A 16,633-nucleotide genomic window follows, 5' to 3' on the forward strand; every position below is an offset into this window, starting at 1 on the left:
AGCATCTGCAGCCCTCACTTTCTCCTAACACCAGCTTATAGTCCAACAGGTTTATTTGGACGAGCAGCTCTCCGAAAGCTTGTACTTCCAAATAAACCTATTGGACCATAACCCGGTATGGTGTGATTTTTAACCTAGTGACTTGTCACAATGAAGGTTTGAAAATTTGGAGCAAACCAACCTTCTCAGTATCAATACTTGCCCAGGACATCACCAATTGTTGGACCATTAACTGGTTGGGGCCTCCTTACTAATCTGTACCCATACATCATCACCTCACTACCAGCTGGAAGGTCTGCAGTTTCAATCAATGTTTTTCCTAGCTGAAACTTTTTTCTTGATTGCATGAATCCTTAGGTTGGTTGTCACTAATGGGGCTGGTGGGGTCATTTGTCCTGTGGGACAGCATGGTTGCTCAGTGATTAGCACTGCTGCCTCACAGCTCCAGGGAGCCAGGTTTTGTGTGGAGTTTGCATATTTTCCCTGTGATTGTGTGGGTTTCCTTTGGTTTCCTCCCACAGTCCAAAGATGTGCAGGTTAGATGGTCACGCTAAATTGCCTTTAGTGTCCAGGGGTATTTGTAGATTAATTGGATTAACCATATGAAGTGCAGGGTTACAGGGCTGCGTCTGGGTGGGATGCTGTTTGCAGGATCAATGTGGACTTGATGGGCCAAATAACCACCTCTCATATTGACGGTAATCTATGATTCATCATTTTCAGAATTGAACAAAGCCTTTTAAGCAAGTTGAATTATTACAGCTTTGAAAAATTCTGTTGAACGGTAGTAAGTTATGATTCGTAAACTATATTGTCTATTTCAGATTTTTTCATATAAATGGGGATGCAAAAAGATCATTTTCTCCAAATTCGACAAGCCTTTGAGAAGGCCCAGAAAGGACATCAAAACCTTGCAAAGTTGGTGGCAGGTCTTAAACATACATACAACCAGGTACAATGAATCCTTAGTATCTAGACAATGCTGCAGTATATCAAATCTGTGTACCAGAAATTGTATTTGTTGTATTTTAAGTCTGGATTGATCACTTCAAAGTGAATTTAAACAATTTGCATTGGAATGCTAGTGTAAATCAGAAACAATATCTAGGAAACGGTGTATCACAAGGATCGGTGCTGGGTCCACTACCTTTCATCATTTATATAAATGATTTTGATATGAACATATAAGGTATAGTTAGTAAGTTTGCAGATGACACTAAAATTGGAGGTGTAGTGGACAACGAAGAAAGTTACCTCAGATTACAACACGATCTTGATCAGGTGGGCCAATGGGCTGAGGAGTGGCAGACGGAGTTTAATTTAGATAAATGTGAGGTGCTGCATTTTGGAAAGGCAAATCAGAGCAGGTAGATAGGATAGTGGGGAAGGCGTTTGGTATGCTTTCCTTTATTGGTCAGAACATAGAGTATAGGAGTTGGAAGGTCATGTTGCGGCTGTACAGTACGTTGGTTAGGCCAGTTTTGGAATATTGCAGTTCTGGTCTTCCTATCGGTCTCCTTCCTAAGCATTCCTGAAGAAGTGCTTATGCCCGAAACGTTGATTCTCCTGCTCCTCAGATGCTGCCTGGCCTGCTGTGTTTTTCCAGCACCACATTTTTCAACTCCTCCTTCCTATGGGAAGAAAGTTGTGAAACTTGAAAGGGTTCAGAAAAGATTTACAAGGATGTTGCCAGGGTTGGAGGATTTGAGCTATAGGGAGAGGTTGAATAAACTGGGGCTGTTTTGCCTGGAGTGTCGGAGGCTGAGGGGTGACCTCATGGAGGTTTATAAAATCATGAGGGGCTTGGATAAGGTAAATAGACAAATTATTTTCTTTGTGGTGGGAGAGTCCAGAACTAGAGGGCGTAGGTTTCGGGTGCGGGCAAAGATATAAAAGGGACCTAGGTGGTGCATGGATGGAATGAGCTGCCAGATGAAGTGGTGGAGGCTGGTACGATTGCAGCACTTAAAAGGCATCTTGATGGGTATATGAATAGGAAGGGTTTAAAAGGATATGGGCCAAGTGCTGACAAATGGGACTCAATTAAGTTGCGATATCTGGTCGGCATGGATTAGTTGGACCGAAGAGTCTCTTTCTGTGCTGTACATATCTATGATTCTAAACTGAACTCAATGTTTTCCTTTATTCTGACACCTAGCTGGAAAATAGATGTTTCCTATCCCTTAGCTGTGTTTAATGTTCAGCCATTCTCTGATTTTGCCTCCAATTGCTAACACTTTGTGTTGAAATAGTAGCCTTTTATTTGAAGCTTAATTAGGATTTCTTTCGCACAATACTTACCATGATCACTTTAAAAGAAAGGTCATACTGAATTGTCAGACTTTTGGAATTCAAATTGACTGTGATTCAATGTTCTTGCCACAGTTTCAACTTGCCTTAACAGGCAGCATTATGGTCCAAGTCAGAAGGTTGTGGATGCCAGTCATGTTACAGAAATGAGTTCTTGTTTGTGTCTGTTGGGACACTCTAAGGATACAATAAGATGCAATTTAATTGAGAGTTGATAATTGTGAATATTGTTGAACGTTTTTGAATGTCATTTTATCTAGTGGTCAGTTTTGCTGCTGTCTTTTGAAAATGGTTCCTGAAATTACTTTGTCTAGTGGAAATCTTGCATTGATTCTGGACTTGTTTACAATAATCATCAACCACCATTCACCACATCTCTCATTGTTTAGAATAAGTACCATAAGCTCTGAGGCTTCTTAAATAGAATAATTGGACAACTGAGAACTGCTGCTTGGATTCCTGTGCACGCAGTGACTTCTAACTTTTGCATAATGTTTTGCCTCCCTGGTACCAGGGTGAATGACCTCACAGAGAGGGTGCAGAATGTTTTGGGAGAAGGAAAACAGCCAGAATTTATGCCTCGTGTGGAGTCATTGATGTGGGTATTGAAACAGTTGAGGTCCTGCATCAGATTCATAAGTGAGAGAGGAACTTTAAAAGGCAAGACTGCAAAGATAATCTTTGAAATACACTCAGTGCCATATGCTGGTGTATATAAGAGTTGTTAGAAAACACAGGTTCACATTTGCTTGAGAAATTGTCAGAATAGAGGTTTATGAATTCCTAGGGCTCTGGGGGCAATTCAAGGTGAATGAATTGCACCGAAACAGAGCTGAGACTGTTGTTCATCAAGGGGGGAGGCGTAAACATATTTGGTGAAGCATGGGCACTAGGATGAAATATTAGAGGAGAAGCAAGATGCTGAAAGGACTGGGAAAGACAAATTGAATTAGAATAAATAATAGTTCAGATATAGGAGGAATCAGCAGGAGGACAAATGTGAAGTCTTGAGATGAGTTTGGAGTAAATATTTGTAAAATGTGAAGGTAAACCCATTTGGGAACATTAAGTTCAAGTTGCCTCATGAGATTTTGATATAGTAACAGTAATGGGAGATCTAGCTTAAAGAAGGGAGAATTGGCAATTTAATACATTTCTACAACATAGTCTGAAAATATAGAGTTGAAAAATGTGTTGCTGGAAAAGCGCAGCGGGCCAGGCAGCATCCAAGGAGCAGGAGAATTGACGTTTCGGGCATAAGCCCTTCTTCAGGAATGAGGAAGGTGTGCCAAGCAGGCTAAGATGAAAGGTAGGGGGGTGGGGCGTTGGGAATGCGATAGGTGGAAGGAGGTTAAGGTGAGGGTGATAGGCCAGAGAGGGGGTGGGGGCAGAGAGGTCGAGAAGAAGATTGCATGTCAAGAAGGAGGTGCTGAGTCCGAGGGTTGGGAATGAGATAAGGTGGGGGGAGGGGAAATCAGGAAGCTGGAGAAATCTGCATTCATCCCTTGTGGTTGGAGGGTTCCTAGGAGGAAGATGAGGCACTTTTCCTCCAGGCATTGTGTTGGCATGGTCTAGTGATGGAGGAGGCCAAGGACCTGCATGTCCGTGGCGGAGTGGGAGAGGGAGTTAGTGTTCAGCCATGGGGCGGTTGGGTTGGTTGGTGCGGGTGTCCCAGAGGTGTTCTCTGAAACGTTCCGCAAGTAGGTGGCCTGTCTCCCCAATGTAGAGGAGGCCACGTCGGGTGCAGCGGATGCAGTAAATGATGTGTGTGGAGGTGCAGGTGAATTTGTGACGGATATGGAAGGATCCCTTGGGGCCTTGGAGGGAAGTGAGGGGGGAAGTGTGGGCGCAAGATTTGCATTTCTTGCGGTTGCAGGGGAAGATGCTGGGAGTGGAGGTTGGGTTGGTGGGGGATGTGGACCTGACGAGGGAGTCGCGGTGGGAGTGGTCTTTCCGGAATGCTGATAGGGGAGGGGAGGGAAATATATCCTTGGTGGTGGGGTCTGTTTGGAGGTAGCAGAAATGGTAAAGGATGATATGATGTATCTGGAGGTTGGTGGGGTGGTAGGTGAGGACCAGTGGGGTTCTGTCCTGGTGGTGATTGGAGGGGCGGGGTTCAAGGGCAGTGGAGCAGGAAGTGGAGGAGATGCGGTGGAGAGCATCGTCAACCATGTCTGAGGGGAAATTGCGGTCTTTGAAGAAGGAAGTCATCTGGGTTGTTCGGTATTGGAATTGGTCCTCCTGGGAGCAGATGCGGCGGAGGCGAAGGAATTGGGAATATGGGATGGCGTTTTTACAGGGGGCAGGGTGGGAGGAGGTATAATCTAGGTAGCTGTGGGAGTCTGTCGCCCGAGATAGAAATGGAGAGGTCTAGGAAAGGCTGGGAGGAGTCTGAGACGGTCCAGATAAATTTAAGGTCGGGGTGGAAGGTGTTAGTAAAGTGGATGAACTGTTCAACCTCCTCGTGGGATCACGAGGTAGCGCCAATACAGTCATCGATGTAACGGAGGAAAAGGTGAGGGGTGGTGCCAGTGTAGCTGTGGAAGATAGAAGAGTTGCAATGTTTTTAAAGGAGACTTATAAGCATCGGAGAAGGCAGTGATTGAAGAAAGCTTGCTCTACAAGCAGGAGTAGATCTTCTTTGTCTGGATCCTGATGGACTTCATTCTAGGATCTTAGAAGAAGTGGCTGGTAAAGTAGCTATGTATTCTCCAAAACTCTGTAGATTTGGGGACAGTCCCATTACATTGGAAGATAGTAAATTTATCTCTCATTTAAAAATAAGGGAAACAGGAAACTACAAGCCAGTTAGCTTAATATCTTTCATAAAGAAAAACGTTGCAGTATGGCACCTTGGTAAATTCAGAATAATTAGGATGAGGTCAACATGTATTTTTTAAAAATGTATTCATGTGTGGGACATGGGTGTTGCTGACTCTCCAGCATTTGTTGCCAATTACTCGTTGCTCTTCAGAAGATAGTGGTGAGTTGTCTTGTTAAACTGTTGCAGTTCTCCTGCAGTGAATAGATCCAGAAGGCCATTAGGGAGGGAATTTCTAAAAGGGAAATTGTACTTAAACAATCTGTTATTTGAGGGGCACATGCTGTGAATAAGGGGGAATCATTGGGTGTACTGTACGTGGATTTTTAGATGGCAGTTGATAAAGTGTCACATCTCAGGTTATTGGGGAAAGTAAATTCACATGGTGTAAAGGCTAGCATGCTGATATGGAGAGAAAATTGACTGGCTAACAGAAAGCAGGAAGTAGGAACAAATGGTTCTTTGTCAGGTAGGCAGATGTAATGAGTGAGGTGTCTCCTGGACTGTTGCTGTAACTGCAACTGTTTACAATTTATATAAATGACATGGATGAAGAGATCAAAGGTATGGTTGAAAAATCTGCTGATGACACCAAGATGGGAAGGAAAATAAGCTGTGAAAAGGACATAAAGAGACTGCAAGAAGATATAATCAAGTGAGCAATGATGTAAACTGTGAAACTGTCCATTTTATCAGACAGAATAAAAATGTTCTTCTCTAAATGGTGAGATTGCAGAGCTCTGAGATGCAGGAGGATCTGGGTATTCCTATGCATTAATTGCAAAAGGCTAGTATGCAGATACAGTGAGTAATGAGGAAAGCTACTAGAATGTAGTCACTTATTGTAAAAGGAATTGAATTACAGGTAATTGTAAATGACAAGGAAATGGCAGGTGAAATGAAAAAAGATGTTTTGCCTCAGTCTTCACTTTAGACAATATGAGAACCATTTTAGTAACTACTGTAAGTCAGGAGGTAGAAAGGGGAGAGGAATTTGGCAACATTACAATCAGCAAGAAAGCGGTACTGGGCAAATCAATGGAGCTGCAGATCAATTAAGTTGGATTTCATCCTACAGGTGACAAATGAGATAGTAAATGTGTTTGTGTGAATTTTTCAAAATTCCCCTAAGTTCAAGAAAGGCTCCGTTAAATTGGAAAGTAATAAGTATAACAACTTTATGCAAGAAGGGAGGTAAATAGAAAGTAGAAAGCTAATAGGCAAATTAGCTTGACATCTGTCATGGTGTAAGTATTAGAATTGATCATTAAACGAGTGATAGCTGCGAACTTAGGCAAAACTCAAGGTAATTGGGAAGAGGAAGCATGGTTTTGTGAAGGAGAAGCCCCGTGTCACCAATTTATTAGAGTTCTTTTGAAGGAATAATGTGTTATGGATAAAGGCAAGCTGGTAGACATCCTCTACTTGGATTATCAGAAGGTATTTGATAACGTACCAAATAAAGGGCTATACATGTAGTGGAAAATAAAATCTTGAATTTTAATACATTAACGTGGATAAAAAATTGAGCTGCTGGCTGGCAGAGAGTACAGGGTTTGCATAGATGCATCTTTGTCTGATTGTCAGGATATGAAGCGTGGGATCCTGCAGGAATCTGTCCTTGGGACTCAAAGTTTGACAATTTGCATCAGTAAGTCAGATGAGGGGAGTGAAGGAATAACAGCTAAATTCACAGGCGGCTTAAAGATAGGTAGGAAAGTATGTTTTGAAGAAGACGTGAATTGGTACAAGGATGTGTAGATACAGCTTGTTAGTAAGCAAAAATCCTGGCAGATGGAATATAATGTGGGAAAATGTGAAGTTTGGTCAATTTTGGCAGGATGGATGAAAAAACAGAGTATAACTTAAATGGAGAACTACTGTGAAAATCAGAGGTACAGAGAGATTTGGATGTTCCAGAGAGTGAGTCACGGTATGTTAGTATGCAGGTACTGCATGTAATCAGGGAGGCTAATGGGATGCTATCCTTTCTTATTAAAGGAATTGAATGTAGAAGTAACAATGTTATGCTTCAGTTATACAGAGGATACTGTGTGTTCTTCTGATCTCCTTGTTTAAGGAATGATGTATTATTATTAGAATGATTAGAGACACCAACGAAACAGATGAACAAGTAGCACAGATTGAGATAAATAAGTATGATCTAGTGGCTATTAGCATAATAGAAAGGGGTGACCTTAATTAACAGCATATTGAAACAGTCTGGGTAAAGATGAGGAATGATAAAGGTCGCTTATGAAAGTAATGTACAGGCCCCCTAACAGTAACCACTTGGTAGTATAGGGTATCAAGAAAAAATAATGGGAGCTTGTCAAAAGGGTTCAGCAATTATCATGGGGAAAATTTTAACCTATTATAGATGGGGAAAATCAGATGAAAAATCTAATGTTGAATGTTTTGGGCATTTCCTTTTTGCACTATGCCACGGCACCAACCAGAAAGCAGGTTATACTAGAATTGATTAATGACCTCAAAGTGAAGGCATACCTCGGCATTAGCAACGATAGCATGATTCAATTTTACATGCGTTTAAAGTGAAGTGTGCAAAGACTATTGTGAAATTAAATGAGGGCAATAAAGCAGAACAAATGAAAGTAAACTTGCAATTTAGGTTAAGGAATAAGTCAGTTGAGATGCAGTGAGAAACATTTCGGGGGGTATGCTTGAGAACACAGGCCTTTCGGTTCAAGACATGTTTAGGTTCTGTTCTTAGCAGTTTAATATCTGAAATGTCCCTTTTCTAGGGGTCATATATTAAACTGTTAATGGGAGTTTAGGCAGAGAATTTTCACAACGTCATGCTGTAGCATCAACAGCCAAGCTTCTCCTCCTCAGAAATGCGGTCCAAAAAAAGGTTCAAACTCTCCAGACCCTCCCTTTCTTTGACCATCATGTTCTTTCCCAGACTTGCTGGCTGTAATTCCCAGGTACTGAGCTTATTAATGGCCAGATATCAGCGACCTGGTCAGACATAATGCTCTCCCTGAGTCAAATTGTTCTAAAATTAATTTTAAAAAAAGTCAAAAAATTCAGTGAAAGACCTAACACACACTAATCTTAAAGGAAGAAGCTAGTCAGATAATTGATGTGTCGATTTTAATTTTCCAAAACTCATTGAGTTTGGGGAATATTCCTTTAGGTTGGAGAATGGATAATGGAACAAATTGATGCAAAAAAGGAGGGAGGCAGAAAGCATGGTATTATCAAGGGCCCTTCGCTAAGTTTGAGGAAAGAAGGTAGAGCCAGCTTGGTTTTGTCAAAGGGAAATCATGTTTAACTTTAAAGAAGTAGCATAAACTGTGCTTTGGATTTCCAGAAGGCATTTGCTAAGGAGCCACATTAAAGGTTATTGCAGAAAATAAAAGCTCACTGTGTAGGGGCGCAATCTATTGGCATGAGTAGAAGATTGGCTGGCTGACAAGAAGCAGAGAGTAAGAATAAATGGACCTTTTACAGCTTGATAATATTTTCCAAGTGTTGTGTTATAGGGGTGTGTGCTGAGGATTCAACTATTGTTTGTCATTTATATAAACAATTTGAATGAGAATTTAGGAGGCATGGTTAAAAAGTTTGCAGTTGACACCAGAATTTGGGATCCAGTTGACAGTGAAGAAGATTATCAAACATTACAAAGCAATCTAGATCAACTGGGCCAATGGACTGAGGAGTGGCAGATGGAGTTAATTTTGGATAAACACAAGGTTTTGCATTTTAGCGAACAAGAACAGGACTCCGAATTAATGGTAGGGCCCTGGGTAGTGTTGTTGAACAGAAACACCTAAGGGTTCAGGAGGTAGTTCTTTGGAAGTTGCATCACAAGTCAACAGGGTGGTTAAGAAGAAATATAGCAAGCTTGCCTTCATTACACAGACCACTGAAGTTAGGAATTGGGACATTGGTGCGGCTGTACAGGATGTTGGTGCGGCCTGTGGAGTACTGTGTAGTTCTGATCACTCTGCTGTAGGAAAGATACTTTTAAATTGGAGAAGGTTCAAAAAACATTTATTAGGATTTTCTGGGACTGGAGGGTTTGAGTTAGATGGAGAGGTTGAATAGGCTGGGACATTTCTCACTGGAGCTTAGGAAGTTGAGGGGTGACCTTTTAGATGTTTATAAAAGGATGAGGGGCATAGATAAGGTGAGTAACAAAGGTCTTTTCCCTAGGGTGGGGAAGTTCAAAACTAGTGAGGATATTTTTAAGTTGAGAGGAGAAAGATTTAAAAGGGGCCTGAGGAGCAAGTTTTTCGCACCCAGGGTGATTTGCGTGTGGAATGAACTGCCAGAGGAAGTGGTAGATGCAGGTTCAGTTACAGTTACAACATTTAAAAGACATTTGGACAGGTACAGGAATAGGAAAGGTTTGGAGGGGTGTGGGCCAAGTGCAGGCATGTGGGACTAATTTAGTTTGCGAAACATTGACAAATTGAAGGGTCTATTTCCATGCTGTATGAATCTAACATATATTTGATCAGGTGAAGAGACCAAAGGTATAGTAGCTAAATTTGCTGATGACACAAGGGTTGATAGAAAAGTGAGTTGTGAAAAGGACATGAGCATACAAAAGGAGATAGATAGGTTAAATGAGTGGACAAAGATCTGGAAAATGGAGTACGATATGGGAAAATGTGAAATAATTTATTTTGACAGAAAGAATAAAATTTTTAAATGAAAGTTTGCAGTCCTCTGAGATGCCCAAAGATCTGTTTGGCTGAGTGCATGAAGAAGGTTAGTATGCCGGTACAGCAAGTAATCAGGGAAGCTTATGGGATGTTATGGTTTATTGTGAGGGGAATTGATGCAGTTATGCTTCTCTTATAGAGGGCATTGGTGAGACTGCATATGGAGTACTGTGTACAGTACTGGTTACTGTACTTACAGAAGTATATTAGTATATTGGAAACAGTTGAGAGAAGGTTTACTAGACTAATACCTGGAATGAGCAGATTGTTTTATGAGGAAAGGCTACACCAGCTAGGCCTGTGCCTTCTGGAGTTTAGAAGAGTCTGGAGTGACTTAGTTGAAACATGTAAGATTGTGAGGAGGCTAGACTGGGTGCATGTTGAAAGGATGTTTCCTCTTGTGGGAGAATCTAGAACGAGGGGTCTTAGATTAAAATAAGGGGTCGCCCATTTAAGACCGATGGGGAAATATTTCTTTCTCTGTGCATTGTGCTTTTGTTTGGAATTCCCTTCCTCAAAAGGCAGTGGATAAGAATTTTAAAATATTTTAAAGGCAGTAGTAGATAAATTCTTGGTTACCAATGTGATGAAAGATTACCTGAGATATGAAAGAACGTACAGTTGAGGTTAAAATCCGATCAGCTATGATCTTACTGAATTAAGGAAACTGAAGGAAATGGTGCTTGCTCTTATTATGTAGAATGATGTAGGCCAATCGGAGTTTAGTTTTCAGTGGGAAAGCATATGGAGAACAGTGGTGACATTATCACCAGTTTAAAATGTTATGGAAAGGGACAAGGTACTAGCAAAAATATAAATGCCTAACCAGAAGAAAGTGTTGATGTTTTCTAAATGACCTTTTTAAAAGACATTTAACAGAGTACGTCAGCACAGCTGTATTAACAAAATTAAAACTTGTTGGCTTAAAGAAGCAGAAAGACGAAGGAGTAGTGGCAAGCAATTGTTTCATGCTGGAGGACAGAGAACACAATTCTTTGCTATGGGTATACGCTTTTGATATTGGTGCCCCGAACTTAGAAATACAGGATATAATTTCAAAGTTTGCAGGTGATATGAAGTATGTAAATGTGCTGCAATTTGTATTTAATAAGTTATTTTTATCAGAAAACATCTTAAGATAATTAACAGGGAATTATAAAATTATTTGGTTCTGTGCCACATTAAAGGAGCATCTTAAAGGTGGAAAGAGGGTTAGACTGAGAGGTTTAGGAAACAGGATAACAGCACTTCAAGAGGAATGGTGAAATGGATAGACGCGTCACGGAAGGATGTTCTGATACCTTTTCTGGTATAAGGAATCGGGGAGGCAATACAAACCCCATAACAGTTTTAAAGGGCATACAGGAACAAAGGGATGGGGCAATGGTAGGTGGGACTGTATGCATATACAGTCTGAAGGCAGTAGGGTAAGTTGAATAGATCTTTTTAAAAAGTAAAAAGCAAAAGAATGAATCCTTGGTTTTACTTAGTTTAGTGTAAGAACGATGAAGTTAGACTAAACCTTTTTAAATAATGAAACAAAATAACACAAAACAAAGAATATTCTGATGAAGAGTCAATGGAGTCAAAATGCTCATCTGCTGTTTTCCCACAGGTGCGGCCAGACCTGCTAAGTTTTGTTAGCAATTTGTTTTATTTTTAAAACACTGGTTCAACTGCAGTAAGTGTTTTGTGTTCAGTGCTGTGTGTCACTCTTGTAGGGAGAATGTCAAGGGTTTGGTCATGTTCAGAAGAGGAGAAAGTGAGGTCTGCAGATGCTGGAGATCAAAGTTGAAACTTTATTGCTGGAACAGCACAGCAGGTCAGGCAGCATCCAGGGAACAGGAGATTCGACGTTTCGGGCACAGGCCCTTCTTCAGGAATGAGCAGAGAGTGTTCAGCAGGAGAAGATAAAAGGTAGGGACGAGGGACCTGGAGGAGGGGAGTTGGAAACGCGATAGGTGGAAAGAGGTCAAGGTGAGGGTGATAGGTCGGAGTAGGATGGAGGCGGAGAGGTCAAGAAGAAGACTGCAGGTCAGGAAGGCGGTGCCGGGCTGGAGGGATCCGGCTGAGACAAGGTGGGGGGAGGGGGGATGAAGAAACTGGTGAAGTCCAAGTTCATCCCCTGCGGTTGGAGGGTTCCCAGTCGGAAGATAAGACGCTCCTCCTCCGACCGTCGGGTTGTTGTGGTTTGGCGGTGGATGAGTCCAATGACCTGCATATCCTCGGTGGAGTGGGAGGGGGAGTTGAAATGCTGTGCCACAGGTTGGTTGGGTTGGTTCGTCCGGGTGGCCCAGAGGTGCTCTCTGAATCGCTCCGCAAGTAGGCGGCCTGTCTCCCCAATATAGAGGAGGCCACACCGGCTGCAGCGGATGCAGTAGATGATGTGGGTGGAGGTGCAGGTGAATCTGTGGCGGATATGGAAGTTTCCCTTGGGGCCTTGGAGAGAAGTGAGGGGGGAGGTGTGGGCGCAAGTGTTGCACCTCCTGCGGTTGCAAGGGAAGGTGCCGGGAGTGGTGGTTGGGTCGGTGGGGGGTGTGGATCTGACAAGGGAGTCGCGGAGGGAGTGGTCTCTACGGAAAGCTGATAGGGGAGGGGAGGGAAATATATCCTTGGTGCTGGGGTCTGTTTGGAGGTGGCGGAAGTGACGGCGGATGATGCGCTGTACATGGAGATTGGTGGGGTGGTAGGTGAGGACCAGTGGGGTTCTGTCCTGGTGGCGGTTGGAGGGGCGGGGCTCAAGGGCGGAGGAGCGGGAAGTGGAGGAGATGCGGTGGAGGGCACCGTCGACCACGTCGGGGGGGAAATTGCGGTCCTTGAAGAAGGAGGCCATCTGTGTTGTACGTATTTTGAACTGGTCCTCCTGGGAGCAGATGCGGCGGAGACGAAGGAATTGGGAGAATGGGATGGCGGGATGGGCACCCGCATGGGCCCCAGCTATGCCTGCCTCTTCGTAGGGTATGTGGAACAATCCATCTTCCGCAACTACACTGGCCCCACCCCCCATCTTTTTCTTCGCTACATTGATGACTGTATCGGCGCTACCTCGTGCTCCCACGAGGAGGTTGAACAGTTCATCCACTACACTAACACCTTCCACCCCGACCTCAAATTCACCTGGACAGTCTCGGACTCCTCCCTCCCCTTCCTAGACCTTTCTGTTTCTATCTCAGGCGACCGAATCAACACGGACATCTACTACAAACCTACTGACTCCCACAGCTACCTGGACTACACCTCCTCCCATCCTGCCCCCTGTAAAAACGCCATCCCATTCTCCCAATTCCTTCGTCTCCGCCGCATCTGCTCCCAGGAGGACCAGTTCCGGCTTGTCTCAGCCGGATCCCTCCAGCCCGGCACCGCCTTCCTGACCTGCAGTCTTCTTCTTGACCTCTCCGCCTCCATCCTACTCCGACCTATCACCCTCACCTTGACCTCTTTCCACCTATCGCGTTTCCAACTCCCCTCCTCCAGGTCCCTCCTCCCTACCTTTTATCTTCTCCTGCTGAACACTCTCTGCTCATTCCTGAAGAAGGGCCTGTGCCCGAAACGTCGAATCTCCTGTTCCCTGGATGCTGCCTGACCTGCTGTGCTGTTCCAGCAATAAAGTTTCAACCATGTTCAGAAGAGATTTTGCTATAATACCAGCAAGGATGATGGACTGCAGTTATGTAGAGAGGTTGAGGTCATTGTCTTCAAATCACAAAAGGCGAGCAGATTTTAAAAAGTAATGCACCATTTTGAAAGATTTTGGTGGATTGAATGAGAAATACAGTAGCGCCTCGACTTACAAACTTAATCCGTTCCGGGACCCGGTTCGTGAACCGAAAAGTTCGCGAACTGAATCAATATTTCCCGTTGATCGGATAGCATAAGAATGCTTGGATGGCTGTTCACAGCGCTCGCGCCAAAGACGAACTGAATGAGATCATGCGGGACCCGAGAGCTTTTGCATTCAACAAGCGCGCAGCTAAGCAGAGCAATGAAACCACGTGGTCACATACGGCCTTTTTGCGTTCGTAATTTAGTTCGTACCTTGAATTTCGTATGTACATTGGAGCAAAAGTTTACATACAATCCTGTTCGTAAACCAATTTGTTCGTGAACGGGGTCGTTCATATGTCGAGGTGCTACTGTAGTTCACAATGGCGAAAGGTTTGTAAACCAGGGGTGCAGGTTTTTGTGATTGGTAAAAGGACCAAAGATCATGAGGGAACCTTATATTTTACGCAATGATGTGTTGTGATGGTGGCGGTTTGCTGCCTGAAAGGGTTGTAGAAACGCATTCAATTGTAACATGCAACAAAGATTTGAATAAAAACTTGAAAAGTGGAAAATGTGCAAGATTGTGATGAAATTGCAATAAAATGGTGTTAATCCACAGAAACAGCCCCTTCATCCACCGTGTCTATGCTGACCAAGTAACACCAAACTACACTAATCCCATTTACCTGCAATCGGTCCATAGTTTACCACGCCAAAATTTTAGGTGCTCTTCCAGATGCTTCCTTAATGTTGCAAGAGTACGTGCCTCCACCACTCACTCGGGTACCACATTCCATATTTCTAACACCCTCTTTGAAAAAACGACAAGGATGATTGATGATGGTAGTGCAGTGGATGTTGTCGATGTGGATTTTAGTAAGGCATTTCATAAGGTCCCACATGGCAGACTGGTTAAAAAGTAAGAGTGCATGGGTTACAGGGTAATGTGTGAAATTGGATTGAAGGTTGGCCTCGTAACAAGAAACCAAGGGTAAAGTCCATGGTTGCCCTTGTGAATGGAATGTTGTTTAAGTGGTGTTCCACAGAGCATGACATTGGGATCCCTGCTGCTTGTTTTATACACTAATGACTTAGACCTGAACATGCCAGAATAGGGGAGCACAATTGGGAAATTTGTAGACAGGACAAAAAAAATGGTCATTTAGAGGATAGCTTTAAGCTCCTAAATGAAAAGATGGTTTGGTGGAGTGAGTAGGAGTGTGGCAAATGGAGTTCAACTCTTAAGTGTGAGGTAATGTATTTAGGAAGGTCAAACAGTAAAATGGGAATAAAGAAGAATTTACTGAGAGGGGTAGATGAAAGGAGAAATCTTGGCATGCAAGTGCACAGGTTCCTCAATAAATCAGTAAAGGTAGATAAAGAAGGACTATAGGATAAAGGAGGGTATCAAATGCATACATGCTGGGCAAAAGGCTGCTGCATAAGATAACAGTGCACCGTGTTACAGGCAATGTATTAGCATGGTTCGAAGATTGGTTACCTAACAAAGGGAAGAATGAGTGGTTTTTCTAGTTGGTGATCAATGGCAAGTCGTGTGCCTCAGGGATCAGTGTTGGGACCACAATTGTTTACAATTTATATAGATGATTTTGAGTTGAGGACCAGGTGTAGTGTCTCAAAGTATAGTGTGTACAAATGCATACAAAGTGGCAAAGATTAGTGAGAAGCATGGGGATTGGGAAATCTTTAAAAGGCCAACAGGAATCCATGAAAAAAGCTATAAAGAAAAGTAAGAAGAATTATGAGAGTAAACTAGCTCAGAATATAAAAACAGAAAGCAAAAGTTTCTACAAATATATAAAAGGAAGAAGAGTAGCTAAGGTAAACTTTGGGCCTTTTGAGGATGAGGAGGGGGACTAAATAATGGGAAATGAGGAAATAGACTAGGCATTGAACAGGTATTTTGTGTTCGCCTTCATAGTGGAAGACACAAACAACATGCCAATAATTAATTACAAGGAAGCTATGGCAGGTGAGGATCAAGAAATGATCATTATCACTGAAGAGGTAGCGTTGGGTAAGCTAATGGGGTTAAAGGTAAACTAGACTCCTGGCCTGATTGAATACACCCCAGGGTACTAAAAGAGATGGCAGGGGCAATTGCAATTGTGGTTGTGGTAATTTACCACAATTTGGTGGATTCTGGGGTGGTTCCGACAGATTGGAAAACTGGAAATATGATGCCACTGTTTAAAAAAGGAGGAATACAAAAGGCGAGTAACTACAAGCCTGTTAGCTTAACTTCTGTCGTGGGGAAAATATTCGAATCTATCATCAAGGAAGAAATAGCGAGACATCCGGATAGAAATTGTCACACTGGGCGGATGCAGCATGGATTCATGAAAGACAGGTAATATTTAATTTATTTACTGGAATTCTTTGAGGATGGTGGACCGGTGGATGTGGTGTATCTGGATTTCCAAAAGGCATTTGACATCGTCACGTGCAAAAGGCTGCTGCATAAGATAATGGTGCACCAGTGTTACAGGCAATGTATTAGCATGGCTAAAAGATTGGTTAACTAACAGAAAGTGAAGAGTTGGGAGAAATGAGTGTTTTTCTAGTTGGCGATCAGTGCCAAGTGGTTTGCCTCAGATCTGTGTTGGGACCACAATTGTTTACAATTTGCACAGATTTTTAGAGTTGGGGACTGAGTGTAGTGTATCAAAGTTTGTAGATGACACTGAAATGAATGATAAAGCAAAGTTTGCAGAGGGATAAAGATAGGTTAAGTGAGTGAGCAAGGATCTGGCAGATGGAGTACAATGTTGGTAAATGTGAGGTTATCCATTTTGGTAGGAATAACAGAAAAATGAACAATTATTTAAATGGGGGAAAAGATTTGCAGCCTGCTGCTGTACAGAGGGACCTGAGTGTCCTTGTGCATGCATCACAAAAAGTTGGTTTGCAGGTACAGCAGGTAATTAAAAAGGCGAATGGAATCTTGTCCTTCATTGCTAGAGGAATGGAGTTTAAAAACTGAGTTATGCTGCAGCTGTATAGGGTACTGGTGATG

General features: G+C 42.8%; 1 protein-coding gene across 2 annotated transcripts in view; it reads left to right on the plus strand.

Annotated features, from left to right (window-relative positions):
* ncapg (non-SMC condensin I complex, subunit G) overlaps window positions 1-16,633 on the plus strand; it is a 62,465-nt gene that overhangs the window by 385 nt on the left and 45,447 nt on the right. The window contains exons 1-2 of one of the 2 annotated variants that reach the window (XM_087986794.1): window positions 655-698; window positions 825-952. In XM_087986794.1, the coding sequence (XP_087842920.1) occupies window positions 839-952 (114 nt within the window). In that variant the 5' untranslated portion in view covers window positions 655-698; window positions 825-838. Of the gene's footprint in view, window positions 1-654; window positions 699-824; window positions 953-16,633 lie in introns of those variants that run through there. The other variant, XM_043694225.2, reaches the window with a different exon arrangement.

This window comes from Chiloscyllium plagiosum, unplaced genomic scaffold, assembly GCF_037043375.1.
Source record: "Chiloscyllium plagiosum isolate Xiang-an unplaced genomic scaffold, Cpla_swu_hap1 HiC_scaffold_1, whole genome shotgun sequence".
Taxonomy (NCBI): domain Eukaryota; kingdom Metazoa; phylum Chordata; class Chondrichthyes; order Orectolobiformes; family Hemiscylliidae; genus Chiloscyllium; species Chiloscyllium plagiosum.